Source organism: Aplidium turbinatum, chromosome 4, assembly GCF_918807975.1.
Source record: "Aplidium turbinatum chromosome 4, kaAplTurb1.1, whole genome shotgun sequence".
Taxonomy (NCBI): domain Eukaryota; kingdom Metazoa; phylum Chordata; class Ascidiacea; order Aplousobranchia; family Polyclinidae; genus Aplidium; species Aplidium turbinatum.
In genome coordinates, this window is record NC_137475.1 from 4,521,094 (window position 1) to 4,542,587 (window position 21,494).

Genomic DNA, 21,494 nt, shown 5'->3' on the forward strand with positions numbered 1-21,494 from the left:
TTTTACTAAAATTGATAACTGACGCCCTCTGGCGAGTAGATTTACTAAACTAAGAAATTTCTCCACGAATAAAACAAACCAATCATACAATGAGTCCAATTAAAAAATAAGAAAAAAAATGTAGGTCTAAGCTCATTTGTCATTTTGGAAGCAATGATAGTCTATCTTTTTAGATTTTAAACAACAATAAAAAAATTAAACTTGTCTATTTCAAACTGAAGAATTCCCGAGTAGGCCTACATTCTTACAAATAAAGTTTTTTTGGTGTTTTTTATTGGTAGGCTATTTTTATTTCAAAACAAAGGTGGTTATTTTTCTATTACCATTACCTATTAACCAGAGGCCGCGTCTATGTGCAATGTCAAGCCCATCGGGCTTGCGCAGAACAGGCAATTTTTCAGAAGGCTACGAGGGACTCCCCCTAATGGGTTCTGGTGGTTCCACTAAATCGAAAAAACACCCAGGCGCGGATTTATGGGGGGGGCCAAGGGGCCCGGGCCCCCCCCCGAAATTTTGTGAGAAATTGTTGAATGGTTTGATATGCTTCTAAACAGCTGATATTAGTCCCACAGCGGACCTAACTTATCCCGGAGGGGGGAGGGAATTATTTTTGTTATTATTAAGGTTGAAATTATCCATCGATTAGGCCTATACATTTTAATAGCAACATTTGTTGGAGTTGGCTCAGCTGAAACCAACGCTGAGCCAAATGACGTCAGTTAAAACAATCTGAAACCTGAATTGTTTTATAGTTTTTAGTCTTCATCATAATTTCAATCAATTATCGTAGGCCAGGCCCGCAACCAGCAAGTATTTTCGGGGGGGGCATTTAATTTTTATCAAAGAACAAACATTAAAATGATGCATTGTGACATTTTTATGTTATTGTCCACGCCCATTGACAGAGTGTGTGGCACTACCATGTTACGGTTCAGTGGTCATAACTTATGTCAATCACGTTCTAGCCTTTGTATCCTTTTCTCATTTAGCTATGACTACCCAAGGAAGAAAATTACGATAATACAGTAACGTGTTCAGTCGATTACAAATAAAATACAACATCTGTAGGTTACAAACTGCATTGGCACGACTGGAGTCATAAATTAATCAATAACATATATTTACATAAACAAACAGATACATATGAATAAACTCAACACGGTAATTACAAATTACAATCCTGAAACATTTTGTTGGCTCAACAAGTTTTTATGTTTGTAGGCCCAAAGAAGTTGACTTTGCAAATGCAAAATGACATTTTAATTTAGAGCATAATGTCTAACTTTCTACTTGATTTGGCAAGTTCGTTTAACACCAATTCCGCGCTTGGAATTTGAGTACGATGGATTTGCATGAGAGCTAGTCCAGAAAGCCTGTCCTGCCCCATAGTGCTTTCTAAGGTAACTTTTCAAGCATCGTAGACAGCTAAATGTTCTTTCTGCAGAAGCAGTTGTGACTGGAAGTGTAGCCAAAATTATCAAGAGTTTGTAAATGTTTGGATAAAACTCTTTTTGGGATTCTATTGCTGACACCGCATCAACCGCACTTGCTGGCCTTTTACTTTCAAGAATTCGTTCCCACTTAATTTTCCATCTGGTAAGCTCATCTATCATGGCTTCGCAGTTAATGTCTCCTTTGTAAAATGGTAGCCTACTGTATTGTCAATGTCACTATACCTTGTTGAAGCGACATTTCTAGGCACAATGAGTTGAATTTGGGCAGCTGTTTTAAAATGCTCATGAAATCTTCCTTGCAATTCTTGTAGAAGGCCATCTACATACGGTATGTGTACAGATTGACGATAGAAATCTTCCGGATCATTTGTCTCGTAGTTTGCTCTCATTGATTGGCGACCAGCTTTCCTAGGTATTGTTATTGCATCTAGAGACTATCTGAGTTATCGATTTTTCGACTGAGTTATCAATTTTTCTTCGTTTTGGAAAAAAACTCAATATAGAATTCTGTTTATTTGCCATGCCGCTTGTTACTGTAACAGTTTAACTTCAAAATGCGCTTCAGCCTTCGATCTGCTCAATCATAGAACAAGGCAATTTTTTGTGAAATTGTGATACAAATGTTTCTATGTGACGTATTTACAAATGCCTGAGCCCAACTGAGTAGCTTATTCACCACGCTATCGCAGCTGCTTTTGATCTCGAATTATTTAGTTGTTTTTAAACGCTTTTTATGGTGATGATGGATGCTGACAATATGTATAGGCTACGCTAACGAAACGGATAGTGAGGATGCAGCCTAATTTATCGAGCAAAATCGTTAGCATGGCTTCCAACCAACGTAGCCTACTTTCGGTTTCGATAGTCTACACTCTACAAGTACATTTCATACTGCACAGAACGTTTAAAAAAATTTCAAAAAATTTCGGGGAGGGCAAATGTCCCCAATGCCCCCCCCTGGTTGCGGGCTTGTCGTAGGCTATATGTCTGCAAACATATAAATATCCAATTGGTCATGGACACTGCATAGGCCCTACAGGATTTTAAACCAGATTTCAAGTTTACTTTGCATGCTTAGCAATTTTTATTCCAGCAAAATTTATTGATGAACATGGCTGTTTTAATGCCTATTTTATAGCATATCGTATAATAATGTCGTAGTATCATTGTTCACAGTGGCGTAGCCAAGGGGGGGGGGGGGGGGTTACAACCCCCCTTTGGCACGCGAGTGACGTCACGATATTGAGAATGATGTTCTCAGTCTCTATGTCTCGAAAACAAAGTTTGCCTAATTTTAAGCAAAACTGCATTAAAAGAGCGAGTTTTGCCAATACCAAACGTCTCTGCCAGGAATTAGCAACAAGAAAACATAGAAACTTAGTTTTATTACCGAAAAAAATGCCGAAGAAAACATGATCTTATCCTTTTGCTGTGCCACCGGACAGCACCATTTTACAGGAATATTTATACTCATAGTTTTGTTGAAAATGCTCTCAGAATGCACCAAATTCAAAATAATTTTTCAAAATTTTCTGGGGGAGGCACCCCAGACCCCCCGCCGCTGGGTGTTTCCTTTGGTGAACACGCCGTCGGGCTTCGCCTACCGGCCGTCCAAACCCCCAAAATTCCTGGCTACGCCACTGATTGTTCATATATGTTTTATCGTTTTCTTTCTTTTTAATTCATTTTCAAATTTTCTGGCCCCCCCCAAAAAAAACTCCTAGATCCGCGCCTGAAAACACCGAACCTATCTAAGATCAGGGGAGGACTGTGGTTCACGTGGCTGGTGTCGGGTGGAAAATTGCAAGCAAACAGTGGTCTGCATCAATCACCATCAAGCGACGTCGGCGATTTTTTCGGTTCTAAACTTCTAAGCTAGAACTAGCCTATTGCTCGAGATGTCGAGAGAAAGAAAGGCAGTTTCAAGAGGTTGAGCAAATGATGATGGAAAGCTCTGTAAGTGGTTGATTGAAGAGGTGTGCGACCGGTACAGAACCGTTGAAAGGATATTTTGGGCCCGAAACCTATGAGATCCTTATAGGCCTCAAATGAGGACATTTATTAGAAAAATAGGCTACACTATAACTTATCCAAAGAATGAGCTGTGGTTTCTTCTAGTTTCTGGGCCCTAGAAAAAGTTCCGGCTCTTAAAATTACCCCGAGCCCGGGTCCTAAAGTAGCCTATTACCTAAACCCCCTGTCGACGCTGCTGGACCAGCTCATCTTTTGTGTATGGTAGTTTACTACCCGCAGGAAACGTCGATTCTGTTGCCGAATCCGTCAAATTTCACCACATATTTGTCATGCGCGTTTCAATAACCGTTCCCACTTCGTCAAATTTTCGAAGAAGGTTACCATTGTGATTTGGATCAATACGAGGCTATCACATTGCAAAGCACACAAAGGGCGAGAATACTGAGACAGCGCATTGTCAGTGCGAAAGTCGCCTTCCTTTGCCTTCCATGCAAAAGCCTACATGTTAATTTTGTTTTTATGTGTTTGATGCATGGCAGAAAATTTCCACTAAGGATGAAAGGGAAAGTATATCGGAGCTGTGTGCGGCCTGCAATGCTATATGGTAGCGAGACATGGGTATTGAGAGAGAGTGAACTGGCAATCCTGAGAAGAACGGAAAGGTCAATGGTGAGAGCAATGTGTGGGGTGAAAACGAGAAGGGAAAAAAGGACTGAAAAATTGTTGGATATGCTAGAGATGAGAGAGACCATAGACCAACTGGCAAGGGAAAATGGAGTAAGATGGTATGGACATGTGATAAGGAGGGAGGGAGGAAAGAAGTTTTCTTAGAAAGGCACTAGATCTAAAGGTGGATGGGAAGGGGAAACGCGGTCGTCCAAGAAGAACGTGGAAACAACAAGTGAAGGATGAATTTAAAAAAGTCGGACTGAAGGAGGAAGATGCAAGGGACAGGGTGAAATGGAGAAAAGGGATTAAAACAATTGCTGCGCGGAAACAATCGGCCACCCCCACTAGTGGGGAACAAACCGACGATGGATTATGATGATGATGATGATACCACATAAGTTATTATTTGTACTGTCTACTATCAACGGATATCACTTGAATCAAAAACATGTAAGCAATCGTATTTATTGAGCAATAGAATCTCTAAAAAACTAAGCGAGGAGAAATGTACAGCACGATAACATATCACTGTAACTATAGTATACCATTGGATGACAAATGCAATTGAAGAGTTTTTTGGTCAATTACACAGAAAAAAGTTGATTTTGCAATAAAGGCGTACCGCTAACTAGATATTTGTGAAGACGAACTTAGTCCAAGAGAGACAGCTGGTCAATGATTACTATTCGGCGTTATATCAGATAAAATGCCGTGCAATATATCCATAAAACGAGCGATAAAACTACCTTCAAACGATAATTTACACAAGTTAAACTTCCTATTAATTTGATACTGGCATGAAACGAGCCGTTCAAACGATGTGATGGATGCACTACGGCGATTACGTATAAGCGCTATTTTTTCTAATCAGGCAGAAATATACAAAAAAGGCCACTGCACATCAAGTATTGAGTACAGACAAGGACAAGTTCAAAGTGCAGAATAAAAAATAGTCACATCAACAGAGCATGTAAGAAAATTTTACAATATCATTACACCACCTTGCAACCTTCACACAAATTCTTTTTCGGTGAAAAAACACACAAAGTATATGTATTTGATTCATTTAAAAAGATTTCAAAAAATCTACATCAAACGCTAAACGTTTAAGCAAACGCAGGCTGAAAAATTATGAATTGGTTTCAAGTAACCAGTGTTTGAAAAGATTCTACGTCAGTGAATTGGCGACGCGCAATTTCATCAAAAACGTAAGAAAATCTTTCTAAGTGCGGTGGTTGAAAGAGTCAATGTGGAGAGACAAACCATACCACATTAGAGGTCAAAGTCAGTTTGTTTCACACGACTCCCAGAGAGTGGGAATGGAAGTAACTTTAGCGTCACGTAACAATAGGTCATTCTGACATCACTCAAGGCATATGTGGCTCGTGAAAATAAGTCTTGCAAATATTACAAGCGAAAAAGTATAAGTAGTACCTTTTACACGTAATTACACTGCAATATATTAATTAAATAACAAATAGGCCAAGAGAAAATTGAGTACATCCACCATTCTGTGATGATACATCAGTGAGAAGAGACAGAGATTTTGAAGTGTGCATGAAGGATGTATGATAGATGGGTTCACAGTGACGTCAATGAAACTAAGGCGGTTCATACGAGGGGTCGTTATTTCTTTTTGTTCCCATGTTCTTTTCTTACATTACTTTTAGAATGTTGGTTTTTCAAATGTTGAAACCGTGGCTCAGATATTGATCATATTCATATTGAAACAAACTTTACATTTACATCGCTTTAACGTTACCACACGTGTCAATACCAAAATTGACACCTTATTTTGGACTGATAATTTAGTAATCGGTTAAAATGACTGGACAGAATAAAAAGTGATTTTAAAACGATTGGATGATCAATGCCAACAAGTCAATCAGTTTTTTTTAAACATTGATTTAAAGCCTACAGACGGTAAATCAATGCAAAAAAAAACTGATTTCTTGGCTGGGTTAGCACAAAAAGACCAAATTTACGTCACCGACGAATGAATACCAAGTCAAGGCCCTCTGTGTTACATCCTTGCCCCATGCCATCGTGGCTTAACTTATTCTTTGTAATTTTCTATTGAAAGATATGTAAACCAGTTGCCATAGTAATTATAAAAAACAAACAAACAATTGCATATATTACCGACGGTGGAACTTGTGACAAATACATAGTTCTATCACAATATTTCTTCCGTTGTTGCATACACAAAGTGTCCCGTACAATATTTACTTTCGTTAAACAATGAAACGAGTAATTGGCTCAACAAATGTTTTCGTAGTGGCCCTCCAGTTGCTGGGAAGCGTGCATGTCAAAATGTTATCACAAAGAGTAACTTATGATAAAAGCTAACGTTTTCAATACAAGGTTTTCAGCTTTTCAAGCTGTATCTTTTTTATCATTTCTACGTTTATATGCTTAAAATCAACGTCTAGGGAATCGCCAATTACAGAAACGAGAGGAAGCCACAGCAGGATGAAAGGTAATGTAGAAAAACACAAACAAGGCACGACGGGCTGGTCAGTGGGTTGAAAGTTATCGAACGGCAAATAAACAATGTCCTTACAGTAGTTTATGAAGTGTCTTTATACCCAGAAGCAGATCAGTCGTTCATTACATTGATTCAACGTCTGCAGACGTTATATCAATGTAATAAACGACTGATTTGCTGTCAAGGAAGTAACGAGATGTAAAAAAGTTGCAATATTGTAGCTTGTTCTAAATCGCGTGAAGAATTTCAAAGCTGCTCACACGAAGCGTCATAAAACGAGTGAAGTTCATAAAGCAAACGAAACCGCTCCCGATCGACTTCCGCCCCTATTTTCAACTTCGTTATTGGCCATTGGACCACTTGGACCAGTCACATTCTTAGCGGGCTAAAGAAGGAAGCGATAAAATTCGCGTTTCTCATTTAAAAGCCACAGTACATCGGCCTAATATCTCGATGCGTTGAGAAGAAAACATTTGCACCGTCAGCTTAGAATGAAAGAAAACGAAAAAAATCACAGAATCCAAAAGTTAATTGTGCACAAAGGGCAACACAGCTATCCTATTTCCGCAGTCAACCAAATCCAACCTTTCTTAAGGTTGTTTTAATCTCTGCACCAAATGTGGTCTCGGTTGATTGGTTTTGGTACGCCGTGTGAGCGCAACAATGCAATAGCGGACTAAAGTTCAAGGTTGAAAAACATATGAGTGGTAACAACGTAAATTAACGATAAAAAGCCTCAAAAATCAGCAAATTCAATGTCATCCACTTGGCCAGGTAGACTGCTTCCTGTCGATTCTCTGGAGTAGATTGGTTTGGTTTCTGAGGCGTCGCTGCTTGTGCGGGCGCGGCTTTTGTGAGAGCTGAAAATGATGGAATGATAACAGCATTTATACAGTGCCATATCCACAGTGCAAACTTTATGCTCCTGAGGGTTGTACATGAGGATAGCGAGAATAATTCACTTACTCAAACTGTTCAGTAAAATAGAATGTTTCAAGCAAGTTCAGTTAAAATAAAAATGGTTTCCTGGCTGGGTAAGGTTTATGAAAACAAACACAAGCAACAAAAATTGATATTAATATTTAGAGAAACAAAATTTACATGTTGAATAATATTTAACCAACTATTATTTGATGAATAATTAACCAACTATAGTGTGTCACCACAGTACCTGTCCTTTTTTTGCTGATGCACTTCTGCGTTTAATTTGTTTACTCTGGAAAGAAGGAATTGTTTGTCCTTCCCTTCCTGCAAAACAGATATAACCTTGTAAAAGTTAAACGGTAACATTTCAAAATACTTGTGTGGTTTTTAGAATGGAAATGAGAACTTTGCATTTTATTGAGAAGCTATCATCGGCCCGTGCTTGTAGCCGTGCAGTGAGTTTGTCTTCCATCAGGACAATCTATGGTTGGTGTCAATGCGAATGTGACTGTGAAGGTCTAGCCAGACGGAAAAAAATGACTGAATTTACTCCCTGGGTAGTCTGTGGTGGAACAAAACCAGGCAGCAGATAGGCAGATCTATCACAACCGTAGCGAAGCGAAGGATCAACCACGACTTTCACAGATGTTGGAACTTGGAAAACAATGGAACTTAGGGTTCACGCTAAATTTCAACATCTTTAGACTTCTAATCTCCAACGAAACGTCCAAAACCATGACTCAAAGCTGCGCACTTCGATGAAAGACTAACACAACAAATTTAGATCGAAAGAAACATTTGGAATAATTTTGCTCAAGTACGTCTAGAGATGTTGAATCAACGTACAGTAAGACAAGTTTGCTGGTAAAGGAAGAAAACTATGATCAATTCAAAACCGACAGAAAACTCGACCAGCTACATAGACATAGCACCTACCAGTGTGAGTTGGTTCTTGAGGAGAGTGATCATCTTCTTGTGGGCGGAACCAACCGCAAAGAAGTAGTAGAGAACTAAGCTGTGAAGAAAACGTTCCCGGATGTTAGGTCACGAGCTGGGTTAACCAAATTGCAGCATTTGAACAAGTTAACGTACAAGATGCAACAACAATTTACAAATGATTTAAACGTTTGGTGATTTTGTAAAGTATAGATTTCAAAATCATGGAAATCGACTCATTTGGCCAGCGAGCATAGTATCTGCACATTGGCGGATGGCTCTCATGTACACAGCTGCCTTTGTTGCTAGAATTCTCACTCTTTGATTTATGATGTCACACTCACCAGAGCAGAACGATGATGATGGCAGCGAACCCAGAAGACCCAAAGAACCAAAACATGTCCTGCATCCACTGGGGGAGGTTCCTAATGGAGTCGGTAACGGCGAAGAACATGGTAGGCCACTGTCGGAAGGGACCGCAATCTAAACTTGGTCTTAATCTAAACATCAATAAAACGTTACATTACCAAGTGACAACTATCTTTCTCATCTAGGACGAGTAGACTTTCAAAATGGCTGCTTATTCTCGCAATGGCATTTAACCCATGGCACTGCCCCAGTCCCAAAGGTGGTAAGGCGACATTGATTGACCGTAGATTGGCGACAAACAGAGTTTCAACCGATGAAGTGGTAGCAGATGACCAACACTAGCCCTCTAGATCGTGATGAATGCAGACTGAAGATGTGCCTTGCCAGATTCCGTCCTACCCTGATTCTAGAAAATGAGACGTAAAACAGGAAGTGAGGTAATAAGTTGAATCACAATGGTTGGCATTGTTTGAGTTGCGAATGTGTGTTTTATTTATCATTTTGAACAAGCCGGTTGGCCTTGTTGCTGTGGAAACAAACGATAAAACCAATAATGAATTAGGAAGAAAAATACTTTCATGGCTTGTCAAAGAAGTGTAGAATAAATTAATACAAAAGCAACATAGCAGGACGTCAAATCTATGCAAAAGTGGAAAAGTGAGTCAACACACTTCTCTCTTGTAATGTCTACACGTCAACCACTTCCGGTAAATAAATACACGCTCGACGCTGCAGTGCCATCGCGTGAAGCATCAAGTATGTGTGTGATGGCATCGACGTGACCTGGTGTCAGAAGTTGCTAGCGAGTGAGTGGAGAACGTCGGGTCTGATTCATAGGTTCAAACCCCGGACAGTAGGTTAGTTGTTTTTGCAAATGGATTTAGCTTTTCATAAATTGAATCAATTTGATTTGCCAGTGACCCATGCGATTCAGTATATAAAGCCGACATTTTTTGGAATAAAAGGCCACAACACTGAACAAAAAAATTCGCAATCAATTTTACCTTGTGTTGAATTTACGCAAAATTACGGGCTACTTTTGATAAACTGTATGTGAAATCAGCCAATACTTACACGCCCACGCTGACGACGACAGGCAAAACCGCTACAGCGAAACCAACCAGAAGGATGAGATAGAAGAAGGTTCCAGACTTGGACGCCCGGTACGGACGGGTCGCTGGGCGGCAGTTGTACATTAGAGTCAGTTTTTTCAAGTAGAAGAACACGAAAAACTTCATAACCACCATCGCTGGTAGCAGTGGAGCATAAAAAGCACCGATCCTGAATTCGAAGTAAAAACATCAATTTTACGTGGTTGTACATTGATTCAACAAACTTTTTAATCGAAAGATTTTCACCACCACACAATTTTAAAGTCATCACAAGGTTAGGTGCCAAAAGAATTTCTATCTTCGCATAAAATAAAAGCCAATGTGTTAAATACCTAAAATTAGACGTAAATTCAAAATAGACAATCTATCTTCTACATCTTGTTAAGAACTAAGAGGGAAATCCTGATGATCTAATCGCTAGAAGCTCATCTCACAAGACAAATGACAGCTATCTACGTAATCACAAACTCTGACCTGATTGCCTAATACAACAAAGGTGGCCTAAAATAGTAATGACGTCATATCATTCGCTGGCATTAGTTGATTCATCGCATCCCTTGCTCTGTGCTTTTGGTTCAAAGCAATACGGTATGACAACTAAACAACCAATTTGCTTTAGGAAAACTATCTCGTTGTCGTCAAGTACAGCTTACTTTTCAAGTAAGTTGTACTGAGCTTTTCTATAGGACCCTCTACACCAGATGAAAGCCAAGTGACCATGCACACACTAATTTGTGACAAAGAAAACGACGCAAAGTCAAATTTGTCAAGAAATTTTGATATTTACTATGATCAGTAACCAACCACACGTGTGCGTAGCCGCTCAGTCCATGAGTACATGATCAGTAACCAACCACACGTGTGCGCAGCCGCTCAGTACATCTTAACCCACCACATAAAGATGTAAATGCATCTTAACCCACCACAGCACAGTCTGAGAACATGTGGCCCTGAGCACATGTGCTGGGATGTTAAATTCTTTCAAACACCTTACTCCTCATCCAGCGTCTTACACGCTCCACTAGTAATCTAACAAAGCATCAAACAACATTAAGCAACAATGCATTTACGTAAAATGCCACTTGCTCTACACTGACGAGGTCACACCCAAACAGAAAATCAATCGATGCGCAGTTAGATTTGATTTGGGACTACTTTAAACCATGTAGAAACGGCGTGAAATGTAATATCTCCTTACCAGCCAATGGTCTGAGCGTATACAATGTCAAGTACATTTGAAGGGATTGAAAATTCCTGCTCTCCAATCCAGTTCGCCAACCCCCCGCAATGACAGTGGCTCACTATCAATCTGTTAGGAAAAATAACACTTCTATGACATCAGTATGTTAAGACAATCTCATCTATGACATCCAAGCGACAGTGACAAAAACACAACCTGTAATTATAATTGACTGCATGACATTCATTGCAAGGGCTATCCCAACCAGCAAATCGGTCCTTTTTACATTGATTCAACGCAATCGTTGAATCAATTTAAAAAAGGACCCATTTGCTGTTTAACCAAACACTAAATTTTGTTTGATTTCACAGCTTCCGGTTTGTGGAACCAGGCAAGTAAAGTTTATATTTCATTTATTCTAACGTTTGGCGACGTTGTAACAACGTACACTTCATCAACTGAAAACTAAACAACACAGCTAAACAGAAGGTGGCAGACGACTCGAAGCATTTGGTCCAATTGCTTTTACAAAGTTGAGAAGGAACAACAAAATCCGCCATTTTACATTGATTCAGCGTCTGCAGACGTACAAATGACGGATTTGACTGTCTGGGGAGTTTCGCGAAGCTCGGTTGTTGACAAAAAATGTTTACTTTAAAAGCATTAGCATCATACAGGTCGCTATCATGATGACGCAAGTACATTAAACATACAGCACAAGTTATTTGCAAGAGAATACACAAAGTACACTGCAGATTGGATCCATCCCACTTACTTTCTGGGGAATTCCAAAAACAGGATGACAGCTATGACGATGAAGAAATCAAGCAGGGTCAGTTTGTACATTTCCTGGCCTAGATAGGTCTCCCAGCACTGCAAAAAATAATTGAAATACACGTCACCAGATTCAATGCTGTCCATCATCCGCTGGCATCGACGTCATCTTCTTTCGTGTAAGACAGTCTTCAATATCAACAAGTCAAAGACAACCCAAACACCAGTAACTTAACCACATGCGTGAAAATATAATATAGCTGAGGTCATGGCGACCTATGACCAGGCAGAAAAATCCGCCATTTTTGCACTGGTTCAACGTCTGCAGACGTTGAACCAATGACTGATTTTGCTGTCTGCGTATCCATAGGTCGCTATCCATAGTAACATTCGTCCTTTTCAATTGAGAAAAGTCTTCAAAAAAATTAAAATATTAGTTCACCTCCACTCCTTCGCAGAAGCTGCAGTTAGCATTGTACGTTGTGTCTACGATACTGTAGGAGTTGCAGTTGATTTGAAGGTAGACTACCACGTAAAGGAAAACCACTGAAGCCAAGCGCAAGAAAACAGTCCTGAAAAGAAGAATATGTATATATTCAACTAGCAACATGGAAATATAATCGTGGGACAAGAGTATTCAGCCCTCACAAACCGCTAAGTAAAAAAAAATTAACTGTTTTTAGGCTATGTTTATTTCTAAAATAAAAATTTGGTATTGTTCAATTACATCTCTCCCAAAACTATACTTTCATGTTCAAAAATGCAAAATTTGCATGAAAAATGCGACCGGTAGGTAAAAACTTTTGCCTTCCTGGCGCAAGTTCCTACGTGTCACCATCGTGGCACATTTGCTGGTGTGAAAGTGAAGAGGAAAAGCTTTATGTGCATATCGGGTGCAACAGTTTTGTTGGGGAACCATTATATTCAGCAACAGAAACGCTAAGAACATTTTATTAAAACAAACAATGTACAAGCTTAGACGAGTTTTAAATTAAAGATTAAGCAAACAAGAGGAAGAAGTGAGGTCGTTGTTACCTTATAAGGGTGAGGCGGATTGTGAATTCCGGAGAGTAATCTTCGAATTTAACAAGAAATTCGAAAAGAACAGGAGCAACAAAGTTAGCCAGTGTGATCACAATGGAGGTGAGGTAGGTCACAATGAGGTCCAGGAAGAAATCTTGGTCGTATGTTGATCCGTTCTGAAGGGCGAATTGTGCAGCGAAGAAGATAGCCACCAGAGATGCTCCAAGGATCAGGAGGACAACTAGATTGATGAGGATACGTTTTGAGTACAAGATCGCTTTCTCCTTACGAGTTCTGCTGGCCTGACGTTCTCGGATTCTTTCCTCCTCAAGATCAGTCTGTGATCAGGATTGTTATACATTTACCACGGTTTTGAGACGTCAAAACACAATGAATTAACTAAAAATAAAACTAGTAAAGAACAGCCTTGGTAGAAATGTAGCTTTGAGGTCGCATCAACGCAGTTTAATGTAAGAAACCTGCACCGCTTACGTCATCATATTACACATCACAAAATGACCCAAACTTTTTCAACTCATTACATGTCAAGAATAGAAGCAATAAATTACTTTCCCAGACAGTAAAATCCCACGCTTTTACATTGATTCAACATTTGCAGACGTTGAACCAATGTAAAAATGTCGGATTTTGCTGCCCCGGGTTGTATATTTCTGCTAATCAAGTGAAAATATATAATAAACAAAACAAACACGAAGACAAAATTGAAAAAAGTTATAACTCTAAAGCGTGAATTGCGCATAATTATCATACGGGTTGCTTTGTTGTTTCGTAGTCTGCGCTACCGGGTCTAGTTGACGTGTACCAGTCACCTGCAGTTCGTATTTCAAACTGTTTTGCTTCAGCTCCGCCGCGTACTCGTCAGTGATGCAATAATCCCAGCCGCCGAACACTTTATTGCAATACGAGTAGAACTGGTCGTCTGTTGCCAGACTCTCCTTTAAACCATGGGCGGCTCTATGGAAGGACAATTAACGCATTAGAATTGTACCCAGACAAAAAAATCCATCATTTTTACATTGATTCAACGTCTGCAGACGTTAAATCAATGTAAAAATGATGGATTTGTCTGTGTGGGTATACGATACATGCTCGGCCGTTTGAGAATGGGCAGGTATTGCTACAACGTTTAAAATCGCTGCAAATTATACAGTTCTCGCAAGAAATAAATGAAAGGCGAAAAGCAACGTAACGCTAACGTTTAAAGACAGCACTTAGACCGAAAACGTTGCTTTTCGCATCATGAATTTCGGGAGAAAAAGTTGCTTATTTGCAAATGTTTTTTAAAAACTACTTATAAAAATGTTTCTTGTATTTGAAGTAAGCGCAGTCAAACCTAATCTGCTCTTACCTCCACACTAAGAGAACAAGACTGAGCATGAAGCAGCAAAAGGCAACCAAGAGATAAGCCAGTGCGAGGTTGTAGACGAACCCCGTCGCCACCGCGTTGTCATAGTAACCGTAAAACAGAAGCGTGTTTTCCATGAAGCCCTGTCGTAACAAAAAATAGGGATTACGCGGGTGACAGCGCGATGTTGGGCACAATAAACAATATCCATCAAACGTGAAGAATGGAGTTAGACATTATGAAACAGTTTATTAGTTAAGGTGGGGCTATTATTTTTCTTCATGGAGAGATTAATTTAGCAAACAACGTCAATCAAACAGAAACAGCTCAGTCAACAAACATGGACACCTTTACATCGTTTCAACAACGCCAGACCTGAAAACGATGTAAAGTGGCAACTGACAACTAATTGCCCGATGCAGCTTCTTATTGGGTGCACAACTCTAGGGGTGGGCACAATGCGGCATCAAGGGTTGAATAGATAAAACCAGTGCCTCAAGCGTTGAACAATTGAAAAAATGATCCCTCAATCAAATTTTCTAGCCTTGTATTATAATCATCGAAATAGTGAGTGGCGCCTTTATCTGTACCTCTAACTAGCCTCTCAGAGTTTCGTGAACAAATATTTATGCTACGTCATTTTACCATGCAGTGCTGAAGGCGAGATAAGTGCACTAAAAGATTGGAAACAAGAAAATCTTTATTGTACGAAAAACAAGCTTGACCCACCAAGAAATCCTTTCTTATAACTGGTTAACTAAATAATTTTTAAACATAAACAAAACTACATCTTCAAAAAATGACAAATCCCAAGAATCGTATTGTGGCGATCAAGTCAGATCAAAATTGGTGACTTTGTTGCCCACAACACAAGGGACAACCTTTCCAACATACCTGGCCAGTAAACCACCATATTATGTATTGGGGGAAAGTGTTGATGGAATTGGGGTCGTATGGATTGTAAGCACACTCAGCTGACACTGGAGATATAAAAACATTAACGTCGGTTAAATATAGAGTTATAGACAGTGGTGTTTTGTATTAAAATTTGAAGGAAAAATTAACTGGTTTGAAACAAACTTGAATTACAAAAACTGCACTTGAAAAAAGTTCACATTAACAAGTCAATTTTGCAGGCAAGTTTAGAAGTTTTAACTTTTAATCACTTAATATTTGGCAATATCACTACGTAGATTTAGAGTTTCAAACTTTACATCAAGGCTTCAATAGAATTTGTCTGAAAAGCATCTAAATCCTTCAAATGTGCTCCAGCTGCCTGGCACGTTTCATTCGGCAACTGGAACGTTATAGACTTGTACTAGAGCGTCTACCGTTAGTTGCTGAGCTGACGACAACAATCGTGCCAGCATTCCTGCCATTCTCAAACAGGATCGTGGGTAAGACGATGAAGAAGAACACCAGGATGAAGATGTAGATGTTGAGGAGGAAGAGCCATCTCAGGAAGGCGAAATATGATCGGATCCCGGATCCAAATCTCCCTGGAGACGCAAGTCAGCACACAACCGTTAAGAAAAGTCGGGTCGAGAAGTTTTTGTATTCAAAAATCAAAATTTTATAAAACTTCCACTACTCACAGCATCCTCAGTTCACACACGGTTGTGTACTTCGCGCAAATTACCTTCACAAACATTGACTAATAAATCATCATTGTCTTATCAAGACTCGTGTGACATGACATGTTAACACATAAAATATTACACACGGTGCCCATTTGCCACATACAATTACAAGCTACTGAACCGCGTGTTAAACCATTTTAAACACTAACATGTATATACCTTGCAGCTTCATATATATACACATGGTCTTACAATAGATGTGTTTGCGTTGGAAACTAACAAGGAAAAAGTAACTTGATTGTCACCAAACATACGGCTATGGGCGCAAATTTGTTTTCAATAACCACCTTCAATTTCATGAATTGAAGATCTCCATAGATAGACGTTTTGTAAAGTGTCGCTGCTGTCTTCTTTGAATCTGCGCCATCTCTATGAAATAAGAACAATCGACTCGTTACAACACGCAATGTACCATTCTCGTCAGCAAACGTTGCCGTTTTTGCATCGTTTCAACGCCAGGCGATAACAAAACGATGTAAACAAAAGGCAACTTATGCCGGCTGGGATGAACAATAAAGTCAACTGCTGAGTAGTTGCCGTCAAATATTTCAAAACAAAGTGAAACAACTGATCCAGTTGCGACAGTGAACGAGGTTTAAATGACAACGTAGAGTTGCCAGATTGGGCTACTTATCGCGAATTGGGCTACTTTCCAATCCATTTTGCTACTTTTTCTGACAAAAATCTGGCAACTCTGTGACAACGTACCACATCGACACCGGACGACCACTTTGAGTTTGTGCCAATCTTTCCTTTTTCTTCTACCATTTTCGCCCTGGAAATTACACACAATGACGTCACGTTACGTAACACTGCGACAGCATTGCACAATGCTATGGCCACATTTACGTCCAACATACACACCACAAGTACAACTTCTACAGTCCATTAAACAGGGACCAATAAATACAAAGTTGAAATGTTCAAGATAATTGCAATCCTTCACAGCTTATACACACCTGGCCCAGGGACCTCAGTACTTCAGAGATCCCTGACCTGGCCATACCAAGATAGCATAGAAATCGGGATCTGAATAATATTTTTCCAAATTCGCATGATTTGTCAAGGCATGATGGAGTGTGTTCATGAATCCATGTATATACCGTATACCAGACAGGAAAATCCGTCATGTTTACAACGTCTACAGACATTGAATCAATGTAAAAATGACGGATTTTGCTGTTTAAGATGTGCATGAACATCCAGCTAAGTAAACAAATAAAACAAGCAAACAATCGTCAGGAAAATTTTCAAGTGCACTGGATTCATATCTAAACCACTAATACACTCGTACTCCTCAAGAAATAAGTACACGAGGTTGATTTAGTGCGTTGTACAAATAGCACCTATTGTGAGCCCATACCAAAGTACACACTGACGTGAGTGCAAAGTACACACAGGTCTATTTTTCGCAGGAAAACGGATAATTTTCTAGAAATCAGTCTCGCTTGAATTCAAAGATAACAGCATAAAATCATGCAATGTCAATATTATATTTGTGACACCGAAAGCTAAGTTGTCCTGTAAATTTGTACGTGGATCAAACCAAGCCAGAAAATTATTTTTCACAGTGATTCAACGGCTGTAGACGTTAAATTAACGGTAACGAAGACTGATCTGCTGACTGATAAGGTGGACGTGGAATCAATGTAAAAATCACGAATTTTTGCTGTCTGGGATCGTTAAAACAACGAATAAGGACAAGTTCAGTATTTGAGACGAATAAAACAATTCAGCAGAGAGAATGTTTAGCCATGTCATTGTAATTCCTTTGTTCCACTTATGTGCCAGCTACGAACATTAAAAACAAAAGATCAAATTACCATCACACTAGGGTTTGTTCGCATAAATCGGCTGCCCGGGAGAGCAAGGGAGCAACCTTTTCAATAAGCTGAAACACTATAGACTTGCATAAATTAGCCTAATTTTACTCCAAATCTGATCCCTCTGATACATACATCACAATAATAGATATAAAAAACATTAAATCTGTTAGAAACTAAAAATAGCATAAAATGAGTCTAAACTTCACGTAAATAATCTAAAAAAAAAGAGATCAAACCTGTGCAATGTGCATACCTTAAAGCTTTCTTTTTTGACATGCTGGCATTCAACTCTTTTAGCATATCCAAGTCTTTGAATGTTAAGTCATCAAGGAGAGGGTCAGAAATCTCTGAAACTGTCACATGAACAGCCCTGCTAGATCTTCTTTTGAGTACAGTAGAAGTTCCTACATTGCTCATAAACTCCGTGTCTTGGTAGCTAGGGTTCCTGCTGGTAATCTTATCATTATCGCTTGTTATCCGTGCAGACTTCCTTCGCTCTGCTAGCTTCTTCCGAGCCAACGTTGTTCCTCCAACGCCATGCATTGCCTGCTTGCTGAAACAAGAAGGCGTTAACTAAGTTGCTGATCATGTAATTAAGCGTCAGAGCGAAAATGGCAGGAAAAATCATTGTAACCTCAAACATCTAAAGTTTTTAAGACAAATTTTGTGATCACAATTTATTGAATACAAGCAATAATGTAACAGCTAGAGTAAATTTATCTACAAACAGTTTGAACAAGCTAATGATTTTAACTTTACCTTGCAGCAGCATCACTACAGTTTTGATAACACTTTTAAAATCAAGTTATGAAAGTGGTAAATATTTGAACAAAATCTTTGAATACATTGCAGTTAATTAAATGTGAAATGGCAACACCAATAATCCCCAATGCACAGGAGGATTGCATACAGAAGTAAAAGCATTGCAATTCAACTAACTTTGAAATCTGAACAGACTGTTTAAATCAGAGAATAATTAAAACAATTTTTTTAATTGAAAAAAAATACACAAAGAATTGTTTGCTTTATTGTTTGTAACTGTTTGCAATCAGTTAACGATGTTGATGTTTGCACAATGCACAGATAGACATTAAGAAAAAACTTATCAAAATACTACCTGGGCAACTGTGACTCCAATGTCCTTCCTCTATTTCCATCTGAAGAAAACAAACAACGACGTCATCTTAAAGTTTCTCATAACTTTGAAAAGGTGAATAAGTGAAAAGGAAATACTGAAAAAATTTTACAAAAAAAAACAAAAAACAATTAATCTATACTTAAATAGATGTACTAGCTAGTAGCTACCACTCACTGATAGCGGAACACAAAGTTAGTGAAATGTAAAAGATGTTAATAAGATCACCAAACAAAAAGATTTTTTTATAAACTAGGCCATTCATTTTAAAACTAGGTCTGTTAGTAAGATAATGCAATGAAACGACAAAACAATTGAGCAGAATTGTCATTCATATTCATAATATCGGTGACACATGCTGTATAAAGCTTTTAACAACACACACCTCAAAGGAATAATCACAAATCATTCACAGATTGCCACATAAATTAACATCAAGTCATGCAATGTTTAACCCACTTTAGGCTGTCTAAGATTGTGCATGCACAGGTGAGAATTACAAAAACACCAAGCTTATGCAAATCCACACTACTACTGCTGCTTCACCTTGCCCAGCATCATACCCATCTTCATAATCTAGTGGACTTGGGCTCCAAGACATTTCAAGTCAGAAGAACTACTGAATCGCTATAAAGACATTGAAACTACGCAATAGATGCAATATGGCTATCATGCAAATACAGTGAAACAAAGAAATATATATATACAAAGTGATACATGCCATTGTTATAACAGTGTGGTGGGTCTACTAATGACTAAAACCCAAACAAATATTCTAATCTTCTTTAAATGATACCACAGTATGTAATGAAGCGACTGACATACAGTATACATTACAACTGAAGCAATTGCTGCTATTTGCTCTGCTTGGTTTTTTGCTTTGAAATTTTTCTACATGTCACACACATGAAAATGAAACAGAAGGCCACTTACTTCAGTGCATAATTTATCAAATTTCATGTGCAAAACCCTTGCGACAATGAAGAAAAGTTTAGAATATTTTTATTTAACTTTACCGTAAAATAAGATGCATCAAGATATTATGAGAAAGCTGTTTTATGAAGCACCACGCAGAAGAATTTCATAAAATCGTATGTTACTGTTAGATGTGAAAATCCCCAACACAAATGACATGTGTAATGGAAATAAGGTACCAAAATAGTGTTTCTACTCAGGTATATACAAAAATAGTCACAAGTGGTATGTAAAGCCACATATCTTGCATCCGTGCCCCGTGGGCAAAACATAAAAATGACGTATACAAAACAAGTTTAGAATGAACAATGGAATGTGTGGACTGTGGAGTAAAAAACAAGGAAAATAAAAGAAAACTGAAGAAATGATTGACAAGCTTGAGATGAAGGGACTATAGATCAAATTGCAAGGGCAAATGATATTATAAGTGCGTGCTAAGAATAAGAAAAGTTTCTTATGATGACAATGGCTTTGAAGATGAATATGGGAAGAGGAAATGGAAATTTCCAAAAAAAACATGGAAAGAACAGATGAAGGCGAGGGGGTTAAAGTTGGACTAAGAGGAAGATGCGATGGACTGCAGTGAAATAAAGAAAAGGGATAAAAACAAGGAAAAAAATTAGTCATCCCAGTAGTACTGTAGGAACAAAACTAAATTTGGGTGATGAAGTTACATGATATAAGTAATATGTTTACATGATTGTTTAGATGCTCATAAAAGGAATTTGCTTTTTACAAAGTAGTCTTGACTAAAATAAAAAATAGCATATTTATCTCCTGTCATGCAATTAATTATTTAGAAAGTCATTTAAAAATGTATATATAGTTTGTAGCTGTTGAACATCTAAGTCAAAAGATCATCACAAATCATTACCTTCCATTGGACCAAGGTCTAAATTCAGAAAATTTGGCACAAAAACAAAACTTGTACAAATATGTACTGCAAAATTAATATAACAATTCAACCTAAAAAACAAAAATAAAAAGAGTGAAACAAAGTCTATTTTTTCCAGTTGCATACTTACATTATTCAAGGTTGTATTTTAGCATAAATTCCATCCTGGCTTTTTAATATCAATATTTACAACATATATTTATTCTTGTTCAATGTTCATGATTAAATGCAGTAGTTTGAAAATTTAAGCTTTTGCAAAATTAACCTTAGAGCTTGCTATACTTTGCCACTACAAATTTATAAAAATTCTCACAACTATACATGCCCATAAACATGAATAGCTTTTTAAGCTTGGAAAGAAAATGTTGAATGGATACGATTGGATAGCTAGTCCATGTTGAGCCAGATTAGAAGGTCAATCAATTGACTGCAATAAACCAATCTTTTCAATATTCTTTCTTTTCTTGCTATCGTTTCGATTTACTGGCTGCCTTATTTATCAAGAAAAAATGTTTTGCTGCAAAGCACATTTCTTTGCTTTCTGTGCTATCGCTAGACACTTTGTGTCTGATCTGGATTTTAGCTATATCTTGCTTGGAAAATTGCAATCAGATGCTCTAGTATCAAGATGTGGTTAATATCGTCAAAATGTGTGGAGGAATCATTTTGTTTCTGTACAGCAAGTTCTACAAAACAAATGAAGGATCAAAACTATTTTGGCTATTGTATCCCAAAAAATGTAATATTCAATTTT

At 38.3% G+C, this 21,494-nt stretch overlaps 1 protein-coding gene across 2 annotated transcripts; it reads right to left on the minus strand.

Moving 5' to 3' along the window:
* Positions 1 to 4,546: 4,546 nt before the first annotated feature.
* Positions 4,547 to 20,806, minus strand: LOC145768626 (transmembrane channel-like protein 7). 2 transcript variants are annotated; one of them, XM_082580171.1, is made up of 18 exons: positions 20,720 to 20,806; positions 18,853 to 18,892; positions 17,989 to 18,288; positions 16,618 to 16,684; positions 16,197 to 16,278; positions 15,601 to 15,768; positions 15,164 to 15,249; positions 14,273 to 14,412; positions 13,734 to 13,878; positions 12,916 to 13,241; positions 12,323 to 12,452; positions 11,882 to 11,979; positions 11,125 to 11,235; positions 9,889 to 10,095; positions 8,790 to 8,945; positions 8,446 to 8,524; positions 7,757 to 7,833; positions 4,547 to 7,445 (listed from the first exon to the last, which is right to left on the minus strand). In XM_082580171.1, exons 1-18 carry the CDS (start codon positions 20,724 to 20,726, stop codon positions 7,322 to 7,324), a joined length of 2,343 nt encoding a protein of 780 aa, XP_082436297.1. In that variant the 5' UTR covers positions 20,727 to 20,806; the 3' UTR covers positions 4,547 to 7,321. The 2 variants fall into 2 exon arrangements, with proteins under 2 accessions (XP_082436297.1, XP_082436296.1); XM_082580170.1 differs by lacking the exon at positions 20,720 to 20,806 and adding an exon at positions 19,417 to 19,578.
* Positions 20,807 to 21,494: the final 688 nt, after the last annotated feature.